This window comes from Stylophora pistillata, chromosome 1 (genome assembly GCF_964205215.1).
Source record: "Stylophora pistillata chromosome 1, jaStyPist1.2, whole genome shotgun sequence".
Classification (NCBI taxonomy): Eukaryota; Metazoa; Cnidaria; class Anthozoa; order Scleractinia; family Pocilloporidae; genus Stylophora; species Stylophora pistillata.
In genome coordinates this window covers 25,704,319-25,728,438 of record NC_142519.1, presented here as the reverse complement: position 1 = coordinate 25,728,438, position 24,120 = coordinate 25,704,319, and the positions used below count along the sequence as shown (strand labels likewise).

Here is a 24,120-nt window from a genome sequence, read left to right as displayed (position 1 = left end):
ACGAGCCCAAACAACGGCTGCGAAGAAGACTACATATAGGGGATGCCAGAAAAAAACATGGATTGCTGTCGAATTATATCGTAAACCACAACAGATTAGTGGCCGGAAAAATATAGGTTACTGAGACCCGGGGGTCAGAATCGACAATGTAAATGTGCCACGGTTATCTAAAAAAAAGGGTTAGTCCTAAAGGTCAAATAGATACTAGCAATAAAGCACTCAGATAATTCCTTTATGTAACACACAATACACATCTATCATGATGCTCTTTAAAGTAATAAGATGTGCAGACATACGTTTATTTAAACAAATTTTCTGTCGTCAACACTTTACAAATGTCAGATGGTTTGTCGCGACTTGACAAATTTTGGCCGAAGCGGACAAATTTTCAAACGCACCGCCGAAAAAATTTGTCCCGGGTAAAACCTTGGCAAAATCGACTAAATAAACAAAAACCATGCTAAAATTGTCGATCTGTTTCCCGTGTACGCCACCAGTGGTAATTGAACTAAGTTCAGTTTACCAAAAGATTGCAGCAATTGTCATTCCTTGGGAAACTCGCGGATTTTACAACTTCAAACAACTTAAGATGAATCCTGGTAATTGGAGTTTGGATCCATAGGCAAATTATAGCGGCCAGTCTTATGAGCAGGTCAGGCGCTGGATGCAGCCGGGCACGATACAACGGTGGAGTGATTTTCCGGTCGCCATTTCATGAGTCCCACCATGAAACAGTAGATGTGGCACAAGATTCAGAAGAGCCCACTCAAGGCAAAGGGAAAGGAAAAGCTAAATTAAATAAAATCACAGTGAATTACAGTATCAGTGCTATTTTTGGCTGTTAACCGAATTTGACAGATTTAACAGTATCGCCTTTTTCAGTGCGGATGCAACAGAGGCGACAAAATTTTGTCAGTACAAAATTTGTCCTTTGATTTTGTCCGCACAATTTTAGTTTTGTCTGCTAGTGCGGATAGGGCCTCATTTCCCAAGTCAAGTTCTGATCTTGACCTTTCCTCGTGATACTCGGCTAAAAAGGTAACGGTGTTAAATTTAAAGGCATGAATTTTGCATGACGTTAAGATAAGCGAGATGGCTTTTGCTTTTAAAGCAATGGCTGATGCTACCTCTAGGGATATTCCTTGCACACGCTCGGCCGAAAGGTTTGTCTTTGTTTTCCCTATTTGTTCCTTTTTTCTGTTTACTGTATTATCAATGGAATCAACAAGAAATAACACTAACAATGTATATAAAACAAAATAACAGAGACAAGTCTTTCGGTGTGCTTGGCAGGCGACAGCTTCCACTCCGGTACGTGACAGAAAATCATTGAAATGAACGCCAAATTTCAAGTTATGATAACAGTTTTCTCTTAAGTTCCTAAGATAACCCTTCGAACTACAAGTAATTTTGGCCAGACGAATGGTATTGTTGACGAAAACTGTCCCGCAAGGATAGAAAAAAGATCGTCCTATTATTTAAAAGAACAGGTGGCTGGTGAGGTAAAAGGAGCTTTTCAAAGATTCCAATTTTAAGCTTTCATTTCCGTTAAAAACCGCAATATTATTGCATGCATGTGCTAATAATTTCGTAAAGATCTTCCTCAGCGATAACAGAGAATGATTAAGTCGAAATTAAATCGAACCAAACTATGGGTCGATATCCAATATTACCCGACCAACCCATTAATAACGGTTGCTTATTGTAATCCAAAAGGTCAAATGGTGGAATAAATAAGCAAGTCACCCGAATATTTATCCTCTTCTCCAATCTAAATGAAGTAACCTTAGTTTTTTTCTTCGTAGTACACTCCCAAGTTTCAGTTATTCAGTGCGTTTCTCTTCATCACTCACAAGCTGTAGAGGAGTTTGTTTGTTTGTTTTCCAACATTAAGTACAAGTCGCAAACTTGAGCTGCAGTCAATTAACTAAAAATTCAGGGAAATTAGTTTGGGTGTCTTATTTAAAAAAAAATGCAGCATCTCATTGATGTTTATTTTTCAGTACCCGACTACAAAGATGATGTACCCGAACTGTACGAGGGGGACATGGCATTAACTAAACAACAGGTCCACATTCTTAAGCTGTCACGACCAATCTTCAACAAGGTAGCAGACTGGAACCAAGAAGCTCAAACAAGAGGCGCCATAAGGAATATACATCAACTCTGGCCAAACGGAATTATACCGTTTGAAATAAATCCATAAATCGGTACCTGATCATTTACTTTTCTTTCTTCAGACTCTAGTCTAAAGCCTCATACATGTATTCATGGTTGCATTTGCGGTAATGAATCGTAGACGAAACCTTTTTGTCCTTCGCGTTGCCTTTTACGTCATTTAACACATGAATCATTCTAATATTTGGCTTTGTTTACAGTTTCCGTCAAATAAACAGACGATAGAGGAAGGCAACTGATGAGAAACTCGATAAAGTATTGGGAAGATCATGTTCCCTGTCTCCAATTTAAAAAGAGAGGGCAAGAGAGTGGATACATCGAGTTTGTTTACAAGACTGGGTAAGTGGAGGGTGAAATTATCATTACGAAAGTAGCTCAAGACATAACCGCTACTTTTGACAGTTTGAGTATATTTCTTTTCAAAATATTGTTATTTACCGCCTCCCGATTGGCTCAATTGCTTAGAGCGCCGGATTGTGCTGTGCGGGAGGTCGAGGGTTCGAGCTCCGGCCGGACCGATACTCATGGTCTTAAAATAAGTGAGGAGAATTTGCTACCTTTCTATAATCAAAAAATGGATAGATATTATAGTCTTCTCGGATAAGGACGAATAAACCGTAGGCCCGTCTCCTGCAGGGTTAGGGGTAGGAGAAGTTAATTTCCTACGCACGCGATTACTGTGTAGTGGATGTCCTCCCCTGGGGTGGGATGGATTGGAGTTGGCCTTAAAAAGCCCCCATGCCGGGAGTGGTCAAGTAACGTATGTATGTATGTATTTACAACTTGAAGTAAAAGAACCTATCGTTTAATGGATAAACAGTAAATTAAAATTGTAATTTCTCGTTGTATTCTTTACTTTCAATAGCTGCTGATCTTATGTTGGTCACGTGGGTGGACGTCAGGAAGTCTCCATTGGACGGTTTACGGAGTAAATTAAAAAGAGGCGTGCGTAATTAAGATGTATCCACATTATGTAACTGATATTTGCGATTTAGATAAATCCCTCTAAACAGGTCCAATTAATATTGAAAGGAGATCGTGCTAAGTTTCCATTTCCCCTAGTTGAGCTAAGTCTGATTGGAACTTCTTAGCAATTTTATGTATTGTTTATCCGCGTATCACATAGAAGAAACACTTACTACACTCTCGCTCATGAAAAATTTACGGAAAGACTGCTTCGCTGACTTTCAGTCCCTCATACAGAGACTGGGATCAAAACTACAGAGTCTGTTTTTGCCATTCTACATTCGTTGATCATCATCTCAACCTTAACTCCTAGAAGTGATTAACAGGAAACTTCTCCCTATAATATCCATACTTTATCAGGCAAACAGGTAATGAGAGTACTTAAACTTATCAGGTAGAAGTTGTTATCGCTATCTAACACCAAATTCTCATGGGTAACTCACAAGGAAATGTGTAGCAGCTAGATGAGAGAATTAACAATTTGATCTTGCGAGTTAGAGGGTTAATTTCCCCGTTATTAAATCAGTACTTCCGGTTTCTGGTTCAACATACAGCATTTCAATAGTCCTTTTTACACTTGTGGGCTTTGTGGCCAAGCCTTTCAACAGGAGTGAGGCCAAGGGTGACCTTGTTATGATAGAGATGTTGCTGCTTTTCAAATGCAAATTTCTTTGTTATCATGCTAACTAGATACAGGTCTCTATCTTAACAGAGTCACCCTTAGCCTCACTCCTGTTCAAAGGCTTGGCCACCAAGCCCACAACTGTAAAAAGGACGATCGGCTGAGAGCTCTGATTGTTTGTTAGTCTCTGCGCATGATTTGCTTTGGATCATCGCAGTAGCCGGAGGGGCTACTGAGTTCACTCGATTTTACGGAGTTTTAGCATGTACTAAATGGACTTAAAAATTCACTGAAATCAATATGAAATTAATTGATAGAATCTAGAAATGTGAGGGAAAGGTATGGAGACGTCAAAACGGGATTTTTTTGTCAGGGAGAAAATAAAATAAAAACAGGTTACCTTGGGTATTGAAACTTTCGGGGCCCGAGTTTGAAACGTTTAACTTAGTTTGTGAGAAAGAGTTAATTGTGATGCCCAGAAATCTTCCTCGCTTCATATTTGAAGGAAGTGGAGTTTGAGATCATAACTCTCAATTCACGGAAAAAACGCAATTGCCCGCAACACTATAAATTAACTTGCGTAACCCTGACTGATAAGTTTTGAAGAAAAGTAAAATGTTCAAACTAGAATATGGTTTTAAAATTGTTAAAGGGATCCTCCCTGTGTGCAAGGATCAATCACTCACGAGTTAGGACACGCCATCGGATTTTTTCATGAACAGAATCGACCTGACAGGGATGACTACTGGTCAGCGGACATACATACATACATACATACATACGTATTATGACTTTATGTGGAGAAAATGGGTTCGTAATTAAGGAAAAGATTCCATTTTGCATTTCCATTTTTCATGATAACTGTACGCTCGTACCGGACACATTTGCCTTTACAATAAACACAGCGGTAAAATGATTTGATTTTATAGGTCGCCAAGATTAATTTTCGCCTCAGTTTCTATTTTTTCCTTGATGTGAAAAAAAACCGAAACACGTATATCGTCAAACAGATCAGAAGGAACAACTTAGCACAGAGCGCGTTGAATTGTGTTCAATTGAGTGAGCGAGCCACGTTATATGAGGTTTTCTGTATCAGTTTTCGTGATGGATTTTGAACCAACAGTTACATCTATTCTACAAAAAGTCATAATAAGGTCGAGGTACAATGTAATCGTAAAGCTGTGATAAATTTCCATCCATACCTCAGTATGATTTGCTAAGTCTAAACTGGAGCACATGCTAGAGAGGAGTTGGCGGACGGAGATGTCATCAAATCAATATAGAGAAAACTGCAGCTGCGCGCTGTTCTAATACTTATTGTGTTAATCAATACAACGACATGGTCCATTTTCTTGGTTCCCTTTAGGAGCAGACAGAAACTTTGCAAAGACTGAAGAAAATATAATCGACAGTCGAGGGCAGCCATATGACTACGGATCGATCATGCACTATTCCAAGTTCTCCGGCAATAATCGCCCTGGTGTTATGACGATAGAGGCTAAGGATCCCAATGCAGAAATTGGTCGGCGTAAAAGCCCCAGTAAAGGTGACATAAAGCAAGCAAAACTTATGTACGGCTACGATGGTAAGTTCACGTGACTTTGTCGGTACATCAACCCTGGCGTGAAGCTACTCTGGAGAGATGCTGGTGTTACGCCAGCAAATAACTAGTATAATTGATGATAATATATAAATGTTGTGTCTTTTTCTGTCAAGAATTGGTATGGAAAATTATTAACTTTATTTTTTCGATCACACAATTTGAGATTTCTGAGCATGGTCACGAATTTAAAGCTCTGGTTCGTTTTTTTATGCAGCTCAGTAGGGATATAAGTTGAACGAACCACAACCTTTCAGTTCCATCGACACGAGAAAACTACAATTGTCGAACAACATGAAAAATTGAAAACTAACTCTACTCCTCTCATGGCATTTTGAAGGTGGTCGACCCAAGGGTATTTGTGTCACAAAAGAAGAAAAGTTTGGAAGATTACGAAAAATCATCACAAGTAAGCGGAGAAGATTTGATTATTTGTATAATTCCTCCTTGGATCCGGTCCGGGATTCTTATCTTCTACTTTTCTTAACCCCGGAGTCTAACTCCCAGAGGTGATTGACATGCATCTTCTCCTCGCGATTCCACTGTTTTGTTTGAAATCAGGTTATGAGAACAGACAAGCTTGTCAGCTTAATGGTGTTATGTTGATGCAACAGCAAATTACCTTGTCCCATTGTCGAATAAAAGTAATACTAGAGAGTTACCAATTGGATCCTGGAAGGTAAATCATGGTTAAACACTCTTTTTTCTGCTTGTAGTCTGCAAGAATCCCGGTAATGACAAAACAACAAGCACAACACAGGTCAGTCTTGAAGGTTATGGCAGTGGATGAATATAAACTGCCTGTTGAGGCTTTAGCTTGAACTTTATTTTTATATGTCCCTGTTATATGATTGGTTGGTAGCATCGGGAGGGTGCGGGAAGAACAGTTCCATCTTGATAGATCTTTGCCGAACTGTCTAAGTTTGTATTTCTAAAACCGTAAGACAGGCGGCCAGGCCAGTCCCTGTTTATTGGTAACTAGAGCGCGAAATTGATTCTCTGGGCCGAATCAGGTGACTAATCTCTCCTCGTAACCTTTTTCATACCTCTTCGTTCTGTCATTTTACTTTGGGAGAACTAGGTTTTAGATTTAATGGCTCATCCAAATTGCTGCGATAAATTTTCTTTTTCATAAAATCATTCAGGGTAATCATCGATATCCTGTCCATTTCTTTAATTTAAATATAGATATACGTAGGTTAGAACACTAAACAGAAAAAAATACCGACGACTTTTTCGAGGGAGGAAAGCCTATCTAACATTTAAATTTCTTTCGGGATTTTTCTTTCATTTTATTTGGCTTAAATGGCTTTTTGACGAGGTCTTCCCCCTTTTGCATTATCATATTTTCCCACCCATTGATAATGGCAGCCCACTAGAATAGAGCTATAGAAAGATAAGCCACTCTTTACTATTGTATTGTTTTTCCAATATGTGATGATAGCATTCTTGTCCATTTTGATCTCTTTCATTTACTTTAACAAGTATTTTATAGGGGGGACCCTATCTGAGTATCTCCAAGCTGTTTACTAACTCCTTATTGCCTTCCTTTCTTAGACGCAAGTGAATTCAAAGGAAACCTGAAACGTGGGAACAGAGTTAATAATAGATGAGATGAATGAATGAATAAAATTATTTCGAGAACGTGCAAAAGGGGATGTCTCTCGCAGCACACAGCATCCTCGAATTATATAGGAGAATCATACGCTAAATCTGTTAACTTTAACCATGAATGAAATTCAACTCACGTGCGCTGCCCACACAATTGTCCCGATATTGAATTCACAATTATTTGTTTTCTCAGCCTGATTACTGAGAGGGGCAGAGATAAAAATGCAATAACTTAATGTTTCCTATCAGATACTAAGAGTAGATGTCGCTCTATCATATGATGCTGATGATGATCAATATTTACAAGATCAAATCTGTGTCTTATTTGCACGTTCGAATACCTTTGGGTTGGTGGGATTAAGTCATAAGTCGATCTTAGAAATCTGCCCTCTAGTGGCCAAATTTAGCATATTTTTTATTACGTGACTTGGCGAGTATTAGCCCCCGAGTAATATCATACTGCAGCTGCAGTTGACTACTTTAGCAATCAATTACGTAATCAATTGCGTTTAGCGATTGCTTTCCAGTGTTACTTGTTACAAAAATTATGTGTTTTTTCTCTTTTAAGGGATAAAACTTAAGTAAGTTAAATCAGGTCGATCAAGGCGTTCCCGGCAAATAAATACTTGTGCACGTGTCGAGAAAAAATATATTATAACATGGCTTTAAAAAAGCGCGCGCTCTGATTCGCTCATACGCTCGATCTATTTGCCCGTGGGTTGCACGCTGACGTCAGCTTGTTTTGCTTTTTTTTTTCATGGCAACTTTTTCGTCATGTTGCCACTACACACAACATAATTCCTGTTTTTTGTGTGTATTTAACTCGTGAAATATGGACAAATTTGGCGATTTTTCCGAAGATAAGGATGATAATTCTTGTGAGCTGCCGAACTTCGAGCTCCAGCTTAGAGCTCGAGTTTTGCGAACTTGAGCGAGCAGGAGCTTAATCAGCTGGTTGCCGGTGACAATTAAATATTCATACCCAAAATGAAAGGTGTTTGAAAGTCTCAATGTTATAAAAGAAATGGTTAGAGTGCAGCGTGCAACCATCGAGTTATGGATGCAATTGGGAGGTTTGCTAAGTACTCAAGAAGCTAGAGTCGCACTCGGCTATCGCCTCGTATGACTCTTACGCTTCTTTCGTGCATAGCAACCTCCCGCGTGCATCTATAACTCGATGGTTGCACGCTGCACGCTAACCATTTCTAATCTATTCTCAGTTCATCAGCGTGTATTTAGGCAGTTATTTTATTTTGCGAAGAGGATTTCTTTGCATGATATTAGAACTTGCGCCAAAAATGTCAGGGCCTTGATTGGCATAAATCGATAACTATTAATGCCTTCATAAACATCGTATGTCTTCTGTGCCCAGTCGATAAATAAACACTCATTAAGAGCATAACAATGATATTCCTACTATTACTGAATTTAACTTTTATTCACTACACTCTCACATGGAGCCTATACAGTGCACGATCTTCTCACGAATCAACTTGAAAGAAAAATGTATTTGAATTTACGAAACCCTTACGTCAAGAGCTCAAAGGCTCCTTTGGCGTCGTATTGAAATTTTGAAGGCGTTCAACGACTGAAGTTTTGAATTCTCATAGGTTGATCAGGCAGCTGTGTATACGTGAATGGCCTATGACAAACGTTTTTGATGCGTCAATGCCTTCAACACACCTATTCCGTCACTTTCTAAATTTGTTCGGCAATTCATAACAACAACAGGTCAGGTTTACATCATCTTTCCTTTGAAGGACTGGTTTCGATTTGATCTATCTTGCTACTTGGTCTAACTGGCTTCAGAAAATGTTCAACCATCTAGCTGCTGTTGCTGTTTTCCGTTATAGTAATTATCTTTGAACTCACTGGCCGGCAGTATCACGAATTAAGCTGAAATTCTGTAAGGCGTGGATGCTTTGTAGATCCAACAGGCAGTTCATGCACGCTTTTAATTTCCTTTGAATCAGTCAGGTCATTTTCGAGGCCATATATAACAAGATAACAATAGTGATGCAAAAGCTTTCTTTCGTATGCATTGATAATAATAATAATAATGATAATAATAATAATAATAATAGTTTATTAAACTCTCTTGCAGTAACTTACTGAATTAACGAGTTATGATACAATGAAAACTTAATAACAACGACTATGTACATTTCTGTATACATTAAGTACAAGTTATATACACCACACGGAACATACATCACATTTGTTAAAAATACTTAAAAGTTAAAAAGTCTTCGGTGCGCTTCGTTCTACAGGTAGTAACGTTTCTGTAAAGATACAAGAAACGATCGTATTGAGCAGACTGATAGAGTTCCTGGGTAGTATTTCTATGGCAGACGTGTCATTCACAAACTTGACTCTCAAGTGCCAATCAGCTAAAAGATTGTTTGTCATTATTGTGAAAAGTATCACTCGTAATTTAGTTCCCTGCGGCACACCTCCCTTGAGGAATTTCCAATCTGATAGTGTTGTACCTATTCTTACAGCTTGCTGTCTGTCGGTTAGCCTGACGTCGCGATCCAACTGATGAGCGCTGGATCAACCTCTAGTTTTCGCAACTCAGTCATTAAGATGTTGTGGTCGATCAAAGCCTTTTTAAGGAGGAGAATGAATCATTTTTCTGCGGAAAACACCGTCGAAGGCGGGTTTTGCCCGAAATTCGAAGTCATTCTGACATCTACCCTGGGAGATCCTCTGAAGAAAAGTCTTCTGAAATTATTTCGGTAATTCGAACTCTGAAAGCCATAAACAAACGGATTCAGCATTGAGTTCACGTACATGATAAACCCAACTATTCGATATACTTTATACAGCTCTTCGTAGTTCTCCAATATTTTCAGTTGACTTTGAAAGGTTATGTACAGCTCAAAAATCAAGAAAGGCAGATAACACAAGTGGTATGCCACCGTTACAGTCAAGGAAATTATAGCAAGTCTTCGCTTGTCTTTCAAGTTAGATTGCCTCATTGAGGCAACCTCTGTTGAGCAAACAGTTTTATTCACAAAGATTCCTCTTAAAATCTGAAAATAGCAGTAAAACAAAGCACCAAAGAAGAAAACAGATGCAGTGAGAGTTGTGATGGCGATCCACCTCAACGTGCCAGCTTTCTCAAGAGTCCAGGGATCCAGGCACCGTCCAAGCTTTTCATCGTACTCGCTGAAAATAAATCCAGGCAGGGAACAAATGATAGCTACGATCCAGATAGCTAAAAGAGCACAGAACATACGATGATTAGTTAGCATGAGTGTATTGCTGAATGGTTTAACAATCGCATGGTACCTCTCCACAGCCAACACCACCAAACTCTGATATGTCACTGAAACAGTCAAACCGGTAACTGAGTAGCTTGTGAAAAATTTACACAGATAGTGTGCAGTTTCTGGAGATATTCGTACTTTGCAAAGGCCTGCTATCAGAGGAATCGGACACCACAACAGAGACACGATGTCGGCAACAGCAACATTGGCCAGTAAAATATTTGTCGAAGTGAACATAGACCTTGTTTTAAATACTATGGCGACGACTAAACTGTTCCCTATCAAGCCTACAAGTACTATCGTTACGTAAAGAACAACCAACGTTACATTGAAAGATGATGCTGAACTGTAGAGGCTCGTGTGAGCAGAAAAGTTCCCCGGCATTTTCCTTAACAAGCAGTGACTAAAGAAATATTTAAAGAAATGACAGCTCCCCGTAGTTTGATATTTCGAAGCGTTGAATAGAACACTTTGAATATGGCCGGTCCAAACTTTTTTAAGTCTTAATGATGACCTTACGTTTCACTCTCACTCAGCCTCTGCCAAAACAGCTTTCGTTTTGCGTTAAATTAACGCCGCTGTGGGTTAAATTAGTAATATAAAATATCACACAACACTGGTTATGACGTCAGTGATTTCATTTACTTCTGCCTTCCCGTCATGTTTACCTTCTGAAAAACACCATTTAGCAGCTTGGATAATACGCAATCATCGGAACATCCTCTTTTTTAATTTCGAAAATCCTTTAGAGTTTTATTCAGTGTTTTTTCTTTCTTACCCACTCAATATCTTCATAAACTTACAACTCAGCAATGACGGCAAAGTACATGTAAGATATTAAACATGAACCTTTGTGTTTTCTGATAGAAACATTTGCATTTTGTTCTTTACAAGTGACAGCCTTTCTAATACAGTCATTAACATATAAACGCAGGTGACAGTGCGAGGGGAAAAACAAAATCATAATCGCTCAACCCCGTGTCCATATATCGTTAATGAACTTAGTTATGCTTTTTTAACAAGTTTTCGTTGTCTTCGCGTATACCATGGAAAGAATGGGCCGGTTATTTACCCAAGGTCTAACCCAAACCGCGGATTTACGCAAGCCGTGGGCCTCAAGTATTCTCTACAAGAGGGTTGATTGAATTAGATAATCGAAATTTTACTAATAGCTTTTGGTCCTCTTGACACTGAGATGGCTTAGGACGCAATTTTGTTGAGCAACGGCTAAACTTTGTATAAATAACAGATGCGCTTTGCAGTTTGAGTAAGAAGAAATATAATTGATGCCAGCTTCTAGAGAAAACATCAACAATTTTAAGATATATGTGTGTGTTATTTTATTTTTTGCTAAAAATTGAAGTAGGAAAATCAGACCGAATAAGTCAACGTTAATGAAGCATTATAACGTTCTGCCGTATTTCGGAAGCGGGTTTTTCATTTTCGGAAATATGCTTAAATTGTTGAGGTAAAGTAAGGAAATTAGCTCTAAGCTGCGTCTTTTATAAATTTAGTAGCTAAAAACACCTGGTTTGGTCAAGCAATATTTGGCTCTGCACAATGTCCTAGATTGCCCGTAAAAATATAATAACACTCCTGTATTCCCTTGTTGTTATTTAATTTCGCGGGTCTTTAAATTAGCGTTTCTACGATAATAAAGAAACCTGCGAAATTAAAGACCCACGCATTAAAACCCTCGCGAAACTTGGTCCCTATAACGAAAAAAATGATTAACACGTAGTAACTTGAACAACATATACCGGATGTTTTCGACAAGTACACAGATTACAAACTGGTCTTTATAGCTGGTAACGGTTTTATTTTGTATTTTCTGTTGTGAAATGACGTTAATTTGCACACATTTCGCACATCGAGCAAAGCTAGAGAATCCAGTTACCATTTTTATTTGAATCCCGGCTAGATTGGTGCAAGGTCCTTTCATACAGTCGTCAAAAAATAACGAAGACATTTTGAAAAATGAAATGAAATTGAGAAAGTTTAAATCGCGAAATTTAAGGCCTTTTTTTTTTTTTTTTTTTTTTCACATTTGCGGCATGAAATCGAGAAAAAAAAACCCGCGAAATACCGTCTCGCAAAAATTAAATTGCGAAATTAAGTACCCGCGAAATAAGTAGCAATAAGGTAAATAGTACCCTATCAATCGCTAGTTGGGAAAAAGACCTGTATATCAGACGGAACTCGAGTATTTATTCGAGAAAACGGTGAAAATCAATCATAATAACCCTTAACTGCGCACAGTAAAACGTTACCATACTCTGAAATAGAACCTGCCTTGATGCCAGCCGCAGTCAAACTTTTGCATTTCTTTCTGTATCTCACAACATCCTAAATTTTGAGTCGAAAACGGGGCTCCCCCAGTGCTCTTTGTGATGAGCAATTACATGTTCTGTTCTTTGGTCATGATGCGCAGTTATTCTTCATTAAACTGTACCATGCTTATGTAAACAAGTATTGCAGTTTTTGTTTTTCTTGCGGTTGCTTCTTTTATTGTATCGGAAATTTTTTTAACACAGTTCTTCAGAAAAACAGTATTCACATCAAATAGAAAGAAAAAATGTCCATGTGATCATTAGACACGTCAAAGAAGACATGAAAATTTATCTCCATGGCTGGGATGAGTGCCGGAAAAATTTTTTTTTTTCAACAGTAACTTTATTTCAGTTCATGCCGACAACCGACATGATTGCTAGTATACTCGGCTTCGTAATCGCAGAATGTAAGCGCAAAATGAAATAAAAAAAGCTTTAAAATGTTCTTCCGTAAGTACTATCGAGAATATTTTAATAGTGTCACAAAAGAGCGGAAAAGTGTCTCTTTGGAAGTTATTCCTACTTAAATGTTCCAGCTGTTTCTACGACGGAAAGAATTTCAAAACCAAGGTAGAAGGTACAGAAGGCTCTTGGCCATTAAAAAGAGCAACCTTTAAGTCAAAATTCAAACCTCAGAAATTAAAAATACCTATCTCAATTGTGGTGGAACAGCTAGGAAAATAAAGGAAAGCGAACTTACGAGCACAAACTCAGCTGCCAAATGACCGTAAGAACCAATTTTCCAGAAAGATCATTAACACTTATATTTACCTGCGATTTCAATATTTATGGTCAACTCAGTACCGACACAGAGGTGTACAATAAAGGTAAGTAACAAAGCAAAATTTATCAGTTGACTATTCTACTAGGGCTTTTTTTTTTTATTTTTGAAGTACTATAAGAGAGAACTTGCATAAATTGGAAATGGTTAAATGTGAAAGTCTAAGGGTTGTGGGTTACGGGTAAATATGTTCCAAAACACATGGAAAAATCACTAAATTTCCCGTAACAAGAGTATACAAAGCTTGAATTGTAGTGCATTTGTTAGATATGGAATGGCCCGTCTAATGCCTTTTCGTCTGGTTGATTCCTTCATTAATAGATAAGCTGTAGCATAGACAAACATTTCCGTATTATTTAAAAAGCTCAAAAGAATATTTTTCTGTTGGCGGGCCCTTTTTAGGCTTCTTACATCCTCTTTTTTCTTTACTTAAGTTTACCGGTAATGCCCTTTCCCCTTTAATTAACAAACTAACCAGATTCTTATATAACGAGACACGTTTCAGCTCTAGAAGCGAATTCACAGCATTTGTAGTTTTGCCAAACATCAGCTATCACGTAATAACAATCCCGGCAGGCTTCGTCGAAGTCGCAAAAAATGTGTTGAGTGTGATGCTCTCTCCGCAGCGTTAGCAGCTACATCTCAGGGGTGATGAAAATGCCATCTCTACTTTTCTTCGGCACGGACTGCTCGCGGTCATTCCTTAACCCATTTCTTAAGGAGAGACAATTTGATAGGTAGTTAGCCTGTTTTATAAACACAATTTGGCGATATTCTCCGGAGAGAACCCGGTTACTCCCTCAATTTCGCCTAAAAAGGTATGTGACACCAACTGAGGTATGGCTTTCGGGGTCGTGAGTCTTTTTCAATTCTTCTGAAGGGGGTAGCGGGGGAGGTTCTTTCTGGGGTGGAAGTTTAAAACTCTTCTCTCCACATATTTTTAAACTGTTTATCTTTATTTTGCTATTTTACCTCATCGACATGATGCAAGCCTCATCTTTTCCTAACAATGATGTTCTAGAGGAGAAAGTTTGGCCCCGTTACCGAGGAAAGCGAGCAGGCAAGCAAGTTAAAGAACGAGAAACTTACAAGCGCCATATTATAACCACCATTACAAAGTCAAGACCAGTGAGCCGTAAAACTAAATTCACGGCTTCCAGTTCGGGACATATTCCTGCTAACTGCAAGGTTATTCGTCTCGAAGCCCCCTTGGAATCTGGCTCTGCTTACTCGTTTGTGCCGGCTTTTATTCTCTCAAATGTTATGTCTCTCTCACCAAAGATTGACGAAGTTCGAGTGACCATTTTCAATGCAAATCTGGACTTCATTTGCATCACAGAAACATGGCTCAAAAACCACATTGATGAAAATTTCGTGTTGGTTCCGGGCTACAATATCATCCGCAGAGACCGGGTAACTAGTGATCATGGAGGCATTTGTATGTACTTCCACGATTCTATCCGATTTGATGTTCTATCCGACCTTATGGACGAGAATTTTGAAGTTTTATGGGTTAAAATCCACCCCAAATGGCTCAGCCTAGGGGCATAACATCTATTATTGTTGGAACTATTTATCATCCGCCGAGTGCAACCGACTCCTTGATTTTAAATTACCTGTACGAGTCACTATCAAAAATCGAAGCCATTTTTCCTGACTGTGGCCTCTTTCTTTTGGGGGATTTTAACAAGTTAAATTGCTCTCGTGTGAGGAACGCCTTCGATCTCCGCAAAATTGTCCCCTTTCCAACTCGTGGGCAAAGTAAATTAGATCTTGTCTTCACCAATCTCGGCGCCTTTTACGATGTGCCCAAAAATTTTCCTCCTTTTGGGCTCTCAGACCACGATACTGTGGAAGTACAGCCTCTGGCTAGATGGCATGGTCCGAGGAACAAAATCCTGCTGAAATCCAGAGACTTGCGGACAACAAGTCGTCTGGCCATGTGGACTTACCTCGATGAAGTCGACCTTGGTCGTCTGGTAAGATGCAAAGAGTCATGCGAAGAGAAAACACTCGCGCTTGAAACCATAATCAAGACGGGCTTGGATTCTGTTCTCCCCCTTAAATCCAAGACGATCATTGCCAACGAACCACCATGGATTAGCAAACAATTGAAATCTTTAATTCACGAGCGTCAAATAGCCCTTGCTCGTGGCGATAAAGATTGCTTCCGCCGCCTTCGGAACCGTGTTAATCGCTTGCGGAAGTCTTGTCGTGCTAAATACTATGAGTCCAAAGTCGAACATTTGAGGGATTACGAACCGCGTAGGTGGTGGAAAGAAGTTAAATCACTTGGTGGGATGCAATCAGCTACGCGCACAGATCCTACCTCTGTCCTGAAGCATATTGATACAGGGCCTGACTCTAGTCGTTCGGCCCTTGCTAAAGTCATTAACAATGCCTTTCTTGCTCCAATGAACTCTTTTACTCCATTGGATTCTGGATTCTCGTTTGCTGTGCAATACACCGACACGCCAAAGGTTACTGAGTTCAGTGTCTTGAAGAAGCTCATCGCTCTTAATCCTGCCAAAGCTTCTGGGCCTGACGGCGTGCCCGCCTGGCTTCTGAAAGAGAACGCGGATCTATTGGCTCCTGTGGTTACTGATATTCTTAATAGCTCATACTTGGAGGCTCGTCTCCCCCAGTCCTGGAAGCTCGCCAACGTCGTCCCTATTCCTAAGCAGACCCCTGTTTATGACGTTAACAAACACCTGAGACCAATTTCACTTACACCTGTTCTTTTCCAAGTTGGCTGAGGACTTTGTGGTTGATCGTTATGTTAAACCAGCTGTACTCGCTAAGGTCGACCCTCGGCAGTTTGGCACTGTTCCCAACGGGGAACGGGGAACGGGGAACGGGGAACGGGGAACGGGGAACGGGGAACGGGGAACGGGGAACGGGGAACGGGGAACGGGGAACGGGGAACGGGGAACGGGGAACGGGAACGGGGAACGGGGAACGGGGAACGGGGAACGGGGAACGGGTGTACAGCGGTAACCCGCCTGAGAATTCAAAATGGCGGAGTAAAGGGAACTGAAAGGGTCTGGCATTTAGTAATACGTGCTCTTCGAACGCGATCGTCAGAGTAAAAAGCATGGACGGTAAGTGTAGGTTTTATTGAAGGATTTTACTTTGAAATGTTGAATGCCTCATAAATTTAGTTTTTGTCTGGCACACATTGCAGGTTTCATAGAAATCTAATCCTCGGAGAGGTGAGTATCTTACAATTCATGCACAACATTTGAACAGTCAACTCAGAACTACAAGCTCGCGACATTTATTCTTATATTCATAGAGTAATTGTACTGCAAGGTAGTGAAGTTTACCTCCAATATCTTCACCGTTACAACCTAGCAATGTCAATAATGTTGTAAAGCAAACAGCTGAATGACTTTCACGCCCATTATGGGAATCACTTTCTCTTGAATAAGATCAATACAGTGTAAATATTATTGTAAGCATTAGCATGAATGTGAATTCATACACCTACATTCTTGAAGACATAAATGATGTTTTCCTGTTAAATTAAATGTTATTAAAAGTTCTGTCAATGTTTGATTTCTCTATTGTTTACATGGAAATTTATGGGTCGATACAAAGATATGTTCCTGATGTTATTTTGCGGTAAGGTAAGCAGATATCTGCATGTAGTAATTTTAGTAACTAGGCTGGTTATTATGTTTCCTAGCTCATTTCTGTTAATCTAAGATATTACCTCCTTGCTACTTATCTGCAAAAAATGCTGTTGGGCAATGCAAACAACCAACATACCCAAACTCTGCCAAAAGATGCAGATTTCAGGAAGGAAAAACGAAGAGAGACGTCAGAACAAATGGTAGCAGCCATTGCAGAAACGTTGACTTAGAATTCTCGCCTCGGAATACTAGGCTTCGTGGCTTCGCCTGGGCAATAGTTAAATAGAAGTGAGTCGTCTAATTTCGCTGCAAGCGGTGACCTAGCGATAAAATCAGTGTTTGTAAACATTGTTTACTCCGCCATTTTGAATTCTCAGGTGGGTTACCGCTGTACACCCGTTCCCCGTTTCCCGTTTCCCGTTTCCCGTTTCCCGTTTCCCGTTCTCCGTTTCCCTTTTCCTGTTTTCCGTTTCCCGTTCCCCGTTCCCCGTTCACCGTTACCACTTTTAGTAACATCCGCCAGGGAGTCATCGCCAATGTATTTATTAATTCTTATTTTGAGTATTTGGTTTCATTAGCTCTTCAGTGTTAGCCCCTCGTTCGCTCTGACGAAGGGCTAACGCAAGAAACGACTCCTCTAGAAACCCTATCTTGTAATACCCCCCACTGAGTAATTATGCGCAACTCTGTTCCAGGTGGCGCGCACTTGTGCCTTCAAGTGGTATGTATGCACATTAGGGCTTTGATACACTCCCCCTGTTTTAATACTCTAAGGGCTGCGCTTTTGTCTTGTAAAAATTGATGAAACTAAGCTCGCAACCAATGTTTTATCATAATATTCTTAGTCAGTAACAAATTAGCGTTCGTTTTCAGGGGCTGACATCAACAAAACCGATGATTATGGTAGAACACCTCTACATGTGGCAGCCTCGGCTGATTATACTAAGAAGGTCAGATTTCTTATCGATAATGGTGCTGATATTGATATGAAGACTACAGGTGAGGACCAGACTCCGTTACATTATGCCGCGAAGAATGAGGCCGTTCAGTGTGTAAAGATTCTGCTTGTTTGTGGTGCTGATATCGATGCTAGAGACTACAAACTCCGTACTCCACTGCAGGTGTTTTGAGGTGCTTTGTTGCCGGCTTCAAAAGTAAACGTTTAAGGACTAGTTACTAGCAATTTCAATGTGAAAGTTAGAGCTGGCGTCAGAGCTTGAAGGAAATACTGATAATACGATTTGAAATAAACGGTATGTTACGGGTTGATGTGGCTTTTTAAAAGAGCGGAATTAGGATTTTTCGAACTAGTTTAGTTTTAAAGGGCTTTTGTGAAACAACAACAGCAAACGACAATTTAATCGGTCGTGCTCGAGAAGTTTTCTTTTGACTTGAAGGTTGATAAACAATTGGACTGACCAATTTCATTAATGAAATCGGCTCAGAATTTGTCTCAAAGCCCAGACAGTCATTTATGTTTGCAGTTGAATGGTTAGCTTTAACGAACGATTAACATTTTGTTGAACGGTTAGCTTCAACGAGCGATGATTGCAAGCTTTTCTTTCGCCTCAGCGGGCAAATGTAACTCAATGGTCGAATTATTTACGGGCAGAGAGTTTGACCCAACGATCTAATTTAACGCCTCAACGGGCTGAGAATACTGTGAATGATTTGCCTGCAGTACCGAAGTCGCTTTTTGCATAAAGCAGGTTGGCTTCACACCTTCCTCTCTTTTCTCCCGAGACCAGCAAGCTGCAGTCGGCAGTTTACTCCGAATGGAAGCATTTTTGCCTAACACTTCACTGCTGCTGAATGCACTGAGGAAAAAAAATGATCTCCATGAAGTAGGACTTGATCGATATCTTGGCACCTCCATTCGTGAATCGCCAAAAATTTCTCACATGTTAGAGCAGCCAAACACATAAAAATATCTTGTTTTCCTCGAGAGTCATCACTAAACTGTTCATGAGTTTGATGAATACTTCCACAAGCAATTAAAGACAGCTCTATTAAAAACTGATCTCGTTTATCGTGTTCTTGATTTCTAGCAGAGCGGGACGGCTCTACACAGCTATTGCTCGAAATCGATAGATATTTCCGCTTGCATTTTATGTGATGTCATCACTAGCACCTTGGATAGAAAAAAACGCAATCGATAGTGCATGTTTCCGATCTTACATCCGAAAAATTTTGGTTTTTTTCTCGCTATTGTAAAGAATAGGCCACTGCCTCGCTAGGGCTCGCCAGCAACTAATTATCGCCTGGGGAGGGGTTGGGGAAAGGCTGGAGTATTTAAAGCGGATCACACAATTTTCATGGGGAAAGAAGGAGGGAGGGTCAATCGTTGCCATACACAGAGCATAAAGAGGGGACTATGATAAAAAATTGAGAACCCATGAGGACAAATCATTAGAAAACATAAATAATGAGAGGTCTCTTATTCTTGCGTATTAGGGCTTTTTTTCCTTTTTTTGCCGCAATAACTAACGTGATTTTAAGCGCGTTAATTAGACGGGTTCGGAGAATCCACGGACACGTTGAATCCACCAATATAGTTGAACACCAAGATAGCGCTAACTCGCCGAAAACGCTTCAAAATGGCCTGAGACGCTAGGAATCAACAAAGAAAACAACAAGGCAGTAAGGTAAGTCCATTTTATTTCAAAACAAGACATGTTTTCCTCTCTTTTAAGGCAAACCGGTGACATCCCATACAAACCTTTATAACTATATAACGTTGCGCAACACGGTAAGAGTCACGTCCGCTTTTCTAGTAGTGAGCTTGGGCTGCCTGTGGTTCAACACGTTCCGAAGGGTTTACGACAACGCAAACGCGACAGCTGCCCTACAGCGGGCTCGACTTCTTCAAGATTTGGAGATGGACGTTTCAGAGAAGAGAGTGAGGCGCTATAGAGAGTATATTCGAGAGAACTTTAGTCCCAAAGAAAACGATTATATTGCAGTTTTCTCGGAAGAAGAAGAACAAAGCCGGAGACAGGAGGAGAAAGTTTCTGAACTACATAACATTGTGAGCAAGTGCTTCGTGGGAAAAAAGTTTGGTAAACTGGAACGAAGTGACTTTGATTCAGTTTTGGATGATTTAGGCGCTCTCTTTCTTTGCTTACTTCAACCCTGGAGGAATTGACCAGATCGAATGAGTTGATAGTCGACGGCCGCAAGCAAATTGATTCAGAGCGTTTTCATATGAAACAAGAAGACATTTTAAAGCGATTAAACGGGACAGTTGCAAGAATAGAGGCGGTGTAAGATATAGACAGTGGCCGAAATCCGGGAAAACCACAAAAATACCACAAAGCGAACCAAACTGAACGATAGCTTTTTTGACAACACGGACCTTTTCCCTTAGTTGTGGGCCCCACCCCCAGCTAAGGGAAAAGGCCCTGGGAACGAGGTTGTGCACTAGTTACTGGTGAGAAGTTTTATCGAACATTTTTACCCTTAAAGTCGCGTCCGAAAAGATGCATTTGCTGAAAATCTCGCACAGATTTTTTTAAAATTCTGTTTCATGCTATCTTGATCACAGTGCTATCTTGTACGTCCTCTACTAATCTTCAAGGTTGGCCGAACGGGTTCAGGATACATGTACTATTGTACTATGTAAGGTTTTTATTTTACTTAAAAAATTGTTTCTGAGTTCATTTATTTTTACATCTTTGAATCAGGAATGGAGATATTTTCAGATTTATCAATTATTTCACATGTAGTACAGTTGATTATTTTCGTTCTATTCCAGTACCCCTCGGACCTAACTGGAATCATTCTACCAATAGAAAACACGACTCCATGTTTAATTTATTATCCGTTATCATATTCGCCTCTAGTGATCTAACACAGGAATCGGAAACCCACAAAAAAGCACTGAAAGGCGAAGTGCATCCCTATCCAGACTCTGAGACTTGTAGCACCTGCTGTGACGTCTCGTTTCGGTTCCAGTGTTGTGAGATTTCTGAATGTTGCGTTACCAGTTGAAGTCCGATCTGCTGTTGTCACGCCAGTGAACTTCCAAGGGCTTGTCACGATGATCGGTTTTCTCGGAGGAAAGACATTTTTAGCAAAGTAACCTCGAACATTACCACCGGGAGAATATTTCATCACCACAACAGTTTTGCCGTCACTTCTAGTTTTGTAGAAAGCGCCGATGTACTTTGTGTTTTTCCAAACAACCTAAGATAAACGAGAAATACAATAACAGATGTATAGTACAGCCGCCACTGAGCAGAAACGGTCTAAAACACTCTTACGCAACTGGTTCATTTTTACCTGAGTAAAGTGTCCAGCGCCTTTAAATTGCTCCGGCTTCCTGTAATCGTACAATTTCTCCTCAGTGTAAAATGCTTTCACCGCAGCGGTACAGGGCTCAGCAGGTTTTCCTGCAGACAAGAAAAGATTTCCTGGATCCTTTTTTTCGTGAACGAATAAATTTTTTTCGGCCAAATAATCCGCCCAGTCCTTAGCCTTTTTCCTCAAACCCCATGACCATGATACATTAGGTACCTAATGGGAAAAAATCAGTAATATGTCAGAACAACAGCCCATGATTGGGATTAGGTTGAGTTAGCGTAGTTTTATAAATCACTTTGACTCCTAAGAGTGACTAGCATCTAATTTCTCCTTACAATATCACCCCTGAATCAAACATTAAGGTTAACTAAATCAGAGGAAATGATCATCAGTTAAAAAAAACTCTTCAGAATGTTAGACAAATTGTCCATTTCAGTACCTTAGAAAATGCATAGAGAACAGTATGGAGAATATGCATACTGATGCTAGGGTGTTAAGGGTTCGTGGGGGAACACTTGTGTCCCCTGTCCGAGTTTTTCCCTTGCCCTCCCAAGTCCATCCACCGTTTCCAGAAATAGGCGAGTTGCCAATTTATACAGAAACCTTAATCGTGAACAGTAGCGCTAACCTGGTGAATTCTTCTGTAGTAATTATGCCATAGCAGCGACTGTTGTCTGCAGTTCAAAGAGCCTGTGTACAAATTAATTGTATAAAAAAAGATTATCACCGGTCAAGACAATGACTGATTGATCAATCAAATGATTGATTAAATCACTGTAAATAAATAATTGAATGAATTAACGGATGGATGAATTTGTGGATATTAAATGGTTGTGAGAAAAACTGACTGACTGACTGACTGACTAAATGAGCTTTTGTCTGTCAAACTGACTCTTTGACTGATGGTCTGATCAACTGATTGACTGAGTGAAAGTTGTTTGAGTGACGGCAACCACATCCATTCATCGTAGAAACTCTTATTTCCGTCTGCAATAAAGAAAAAAAGGGTATTCGATTCACAACAAAGATCTCCAAGACTGTTGCTTTGGATCAGAAAAATAGAAAAAGCGTGCATGACACGCCCGTCTTCTTAAAGAAGCCGGGTGCAGTTGCCAAACCAGTCAAGATGCTTTCTGAATGAATCAGACTTTGACAATTGTGGAATTTGTTCCTTTATTGACTCTGGCGGCTTTAAGTGTTTGAATTCAGTTGATGTAAGAAAATTTAAGCAAGGGCTATGAATATCTCTTACATCCTCTTATGAAGCTTCTCAATGTTCTTGAGAAAGAGACAGTTTAAGAGATTTTGGACCTATTTGCCTATGCGAAGCAGGGAGTTAATTAAGTGTCAAAACATGTAATTAGAGAGTCAATCTGTTGGACATAATTTAAGCTTGTTTACTCTTTTTAAGATGAATTTCTTTGTTTTGAGTCAAAATAGTAATCTTAAAAATGCAAATTACGAAAAAAATATTTGATGGATCGAAAACAGTGATACGAATGTTTTCTTCAGTTAGCTTTTAATTCCAAGCGGACACTATAAATACCTGATAACCTAATCAATCCTGAGTATTTCATTCATTTCAGATTCACTCCGTAAGATTACAAAAGATATCTACAATAGATGAAATTAAATTTATCACCACAATTAAGAAACGTTTTAGAGAAGGAGTCAACCTAGAGCGTTGACGCACCACGCTAAGGATGTCCCACTAATTAAGGTGTACGAAAATTATAACTATATAGAAATATAAATACAAAAGTTCTAACTATCATTGATAAAACTTAAAGCATTCCTTATAAAGGCTGAAATACTTTTTGACTCTCTACGGATTCGGTAAATTATTCCATTCATTAACAGTCCATTAAAAATGCTATATTTAAAACCACAAGTTTTGAATATATAGCTATGGCTTAGTATACTTTTACAGTTAGATTTCCAGCCTTACTGCTTACTCAGTAATGCAGTCGATCAACTGTTCTGTACGTTACTTTATTGATACATTCCTGGAGACTTCTCAACAGTGTCGTCAAGCTACTTTAATACGTAATCCTTTGAACTGATAAAAATTGACGTAAATGTGCCATATCACTCACCTACATTCGTAAACACAGATGAAGATACCACCAGGCTACAAAGAAAACCAAAACGCCGACTCGAAGTTATCATATGTGCGGTTATCGCCCTGCGCAAAAATCTGTGTTCCTCTCTCTGTTCTTAGTTAGTGGTAATTAAGACATGCTGAAACTGATAGCTCGACAATAATTAATTTGCTAATTTACACACGTCCGTTTTATCAAGCTTTTGTTAAAGTCACTTTCATTACGTTTTGTTATTTTGTTTCAGTGTTGACATTGGAATGTTGTCAAGAGTGCTTTCTGAGTTTTCGACATTTAGAAACTGATGCGACGATTGGTTACAATCACGTCCACACTCCTCCCCAGCGTCACTTCATAACCAGTAGATTATAATGCCAAAGATGTAGCGGTACAAGATGCAGCAAGTTCTGCCAGCTCTGTAATCAAATGGCGTTTATTCTTTGAAAAAACTCCACCGCACCCTCCTTCACGATCAAAGATGTAGTCGCTAAGTACCCGAAAGAGTTGTGGCTAATGCATATCTCCCTTTATCTAACGCGAAGGGGAGGAAACCGGAGATAAAATACTCAGCAGTTTGTTAATTAAGTGGGATAAGACAATTGGGTTCCCACGGAGTCTTGAGATACCTACAGGACTGTAGGCGGTTAAGAGTGGGACGTTAGATCCATGACCGAGATGTAAATTGACACACTGCGGTCCATGATAAAAGTCAGAATTTGGAAAG

The 24,120-nt window shown here is 39.6% G+C and overlaps 2 protein-coding genes across 2 annotated transcripts; both read right to left on the bottom strand.

Moving 5' to 3' along the window:
- Positions 1 to 8,895: 8,895 nt before the first annotated feature.
- LOC111330010 (somatostatin receptor type 5-like) lies at positions 8,896 to 10,823 on the bottom strand. Its single transcript, XM_022934789.2, has one exon. The coding sequence runs from the start codon at positions 10,631 to 10,633 to the stop codon at positions 9,605 to 9,607; it is 1,029 nt and encodes a 342-aa protein (XP_022790524.1). The 5' UTR covers positions 10,634 to 10,823; the 3' UTR covers positions 8,896 to 9,604.
- Positions 10,824 to 20,602: 9,779 nt separating this feature from the next.
- LOC111329986 (Golgi-associated plant pathogenesis-related protein 1) lies at positions 20,603 to 23,753 on the bottom strand. The gene is made up of 4 exons (XM_022934764.2): positions 23,394 to 23,753; positions 21,926 to 21,987; positions 21,277 to 21,510; positions 20,603 to 21,180 (listed from the first exon to the last, which is right to left on the bottom strand). Exons 1-4 carry the CDS (start codon positions 23,464 to 23,466, stop codon positions 20,842 to 20,844), a joined length of 708 nt encoding a protein of 235 aa, XP_022790499.1. The 5' UTR covers positions 23,467 to 23,753; the 3' UTR covers positions 20,603 to 20,841.
- Positions 23,754 to 24,120: the final 367 nt, after the last annotated feature.

What these genes read in the sequence shown, in the direction of transcription:
- LOC111330010 (XM_022934789.2), bottom strand. Translation starts at nt 10,633, where the DNA reads ATGCCGGGGAACTTTTCTGCTCACACGAGCCTCTACAGTTCAGCATCA.
- LOC111329986 (XM_022934764.2), bottom strand. Translation starts at nt 23,466, where the DNA reads ATGATAACTTCGAGTCGGCGTTTTGGTTTTCTTTGTAGCCTGGTGGTA. An exon ending in ACTACAGAAGAATTCACCAG is followed by an intron (nt 21,511 to 21,925) that starts GTTAGCGCTACT and finishes TTTTCCCATTAG; the next exon opens with GTACCTAATGTATCATGGTC. An exon ending in GCGCTGGACACTTTACTCAG is followed by an intron (nt 21,181 to 21,276) that starts GTAAAAATGAAC and finishes CGTTTATCTTAG; the next exon opens with GTTGTTTGGAAAAACACAAA.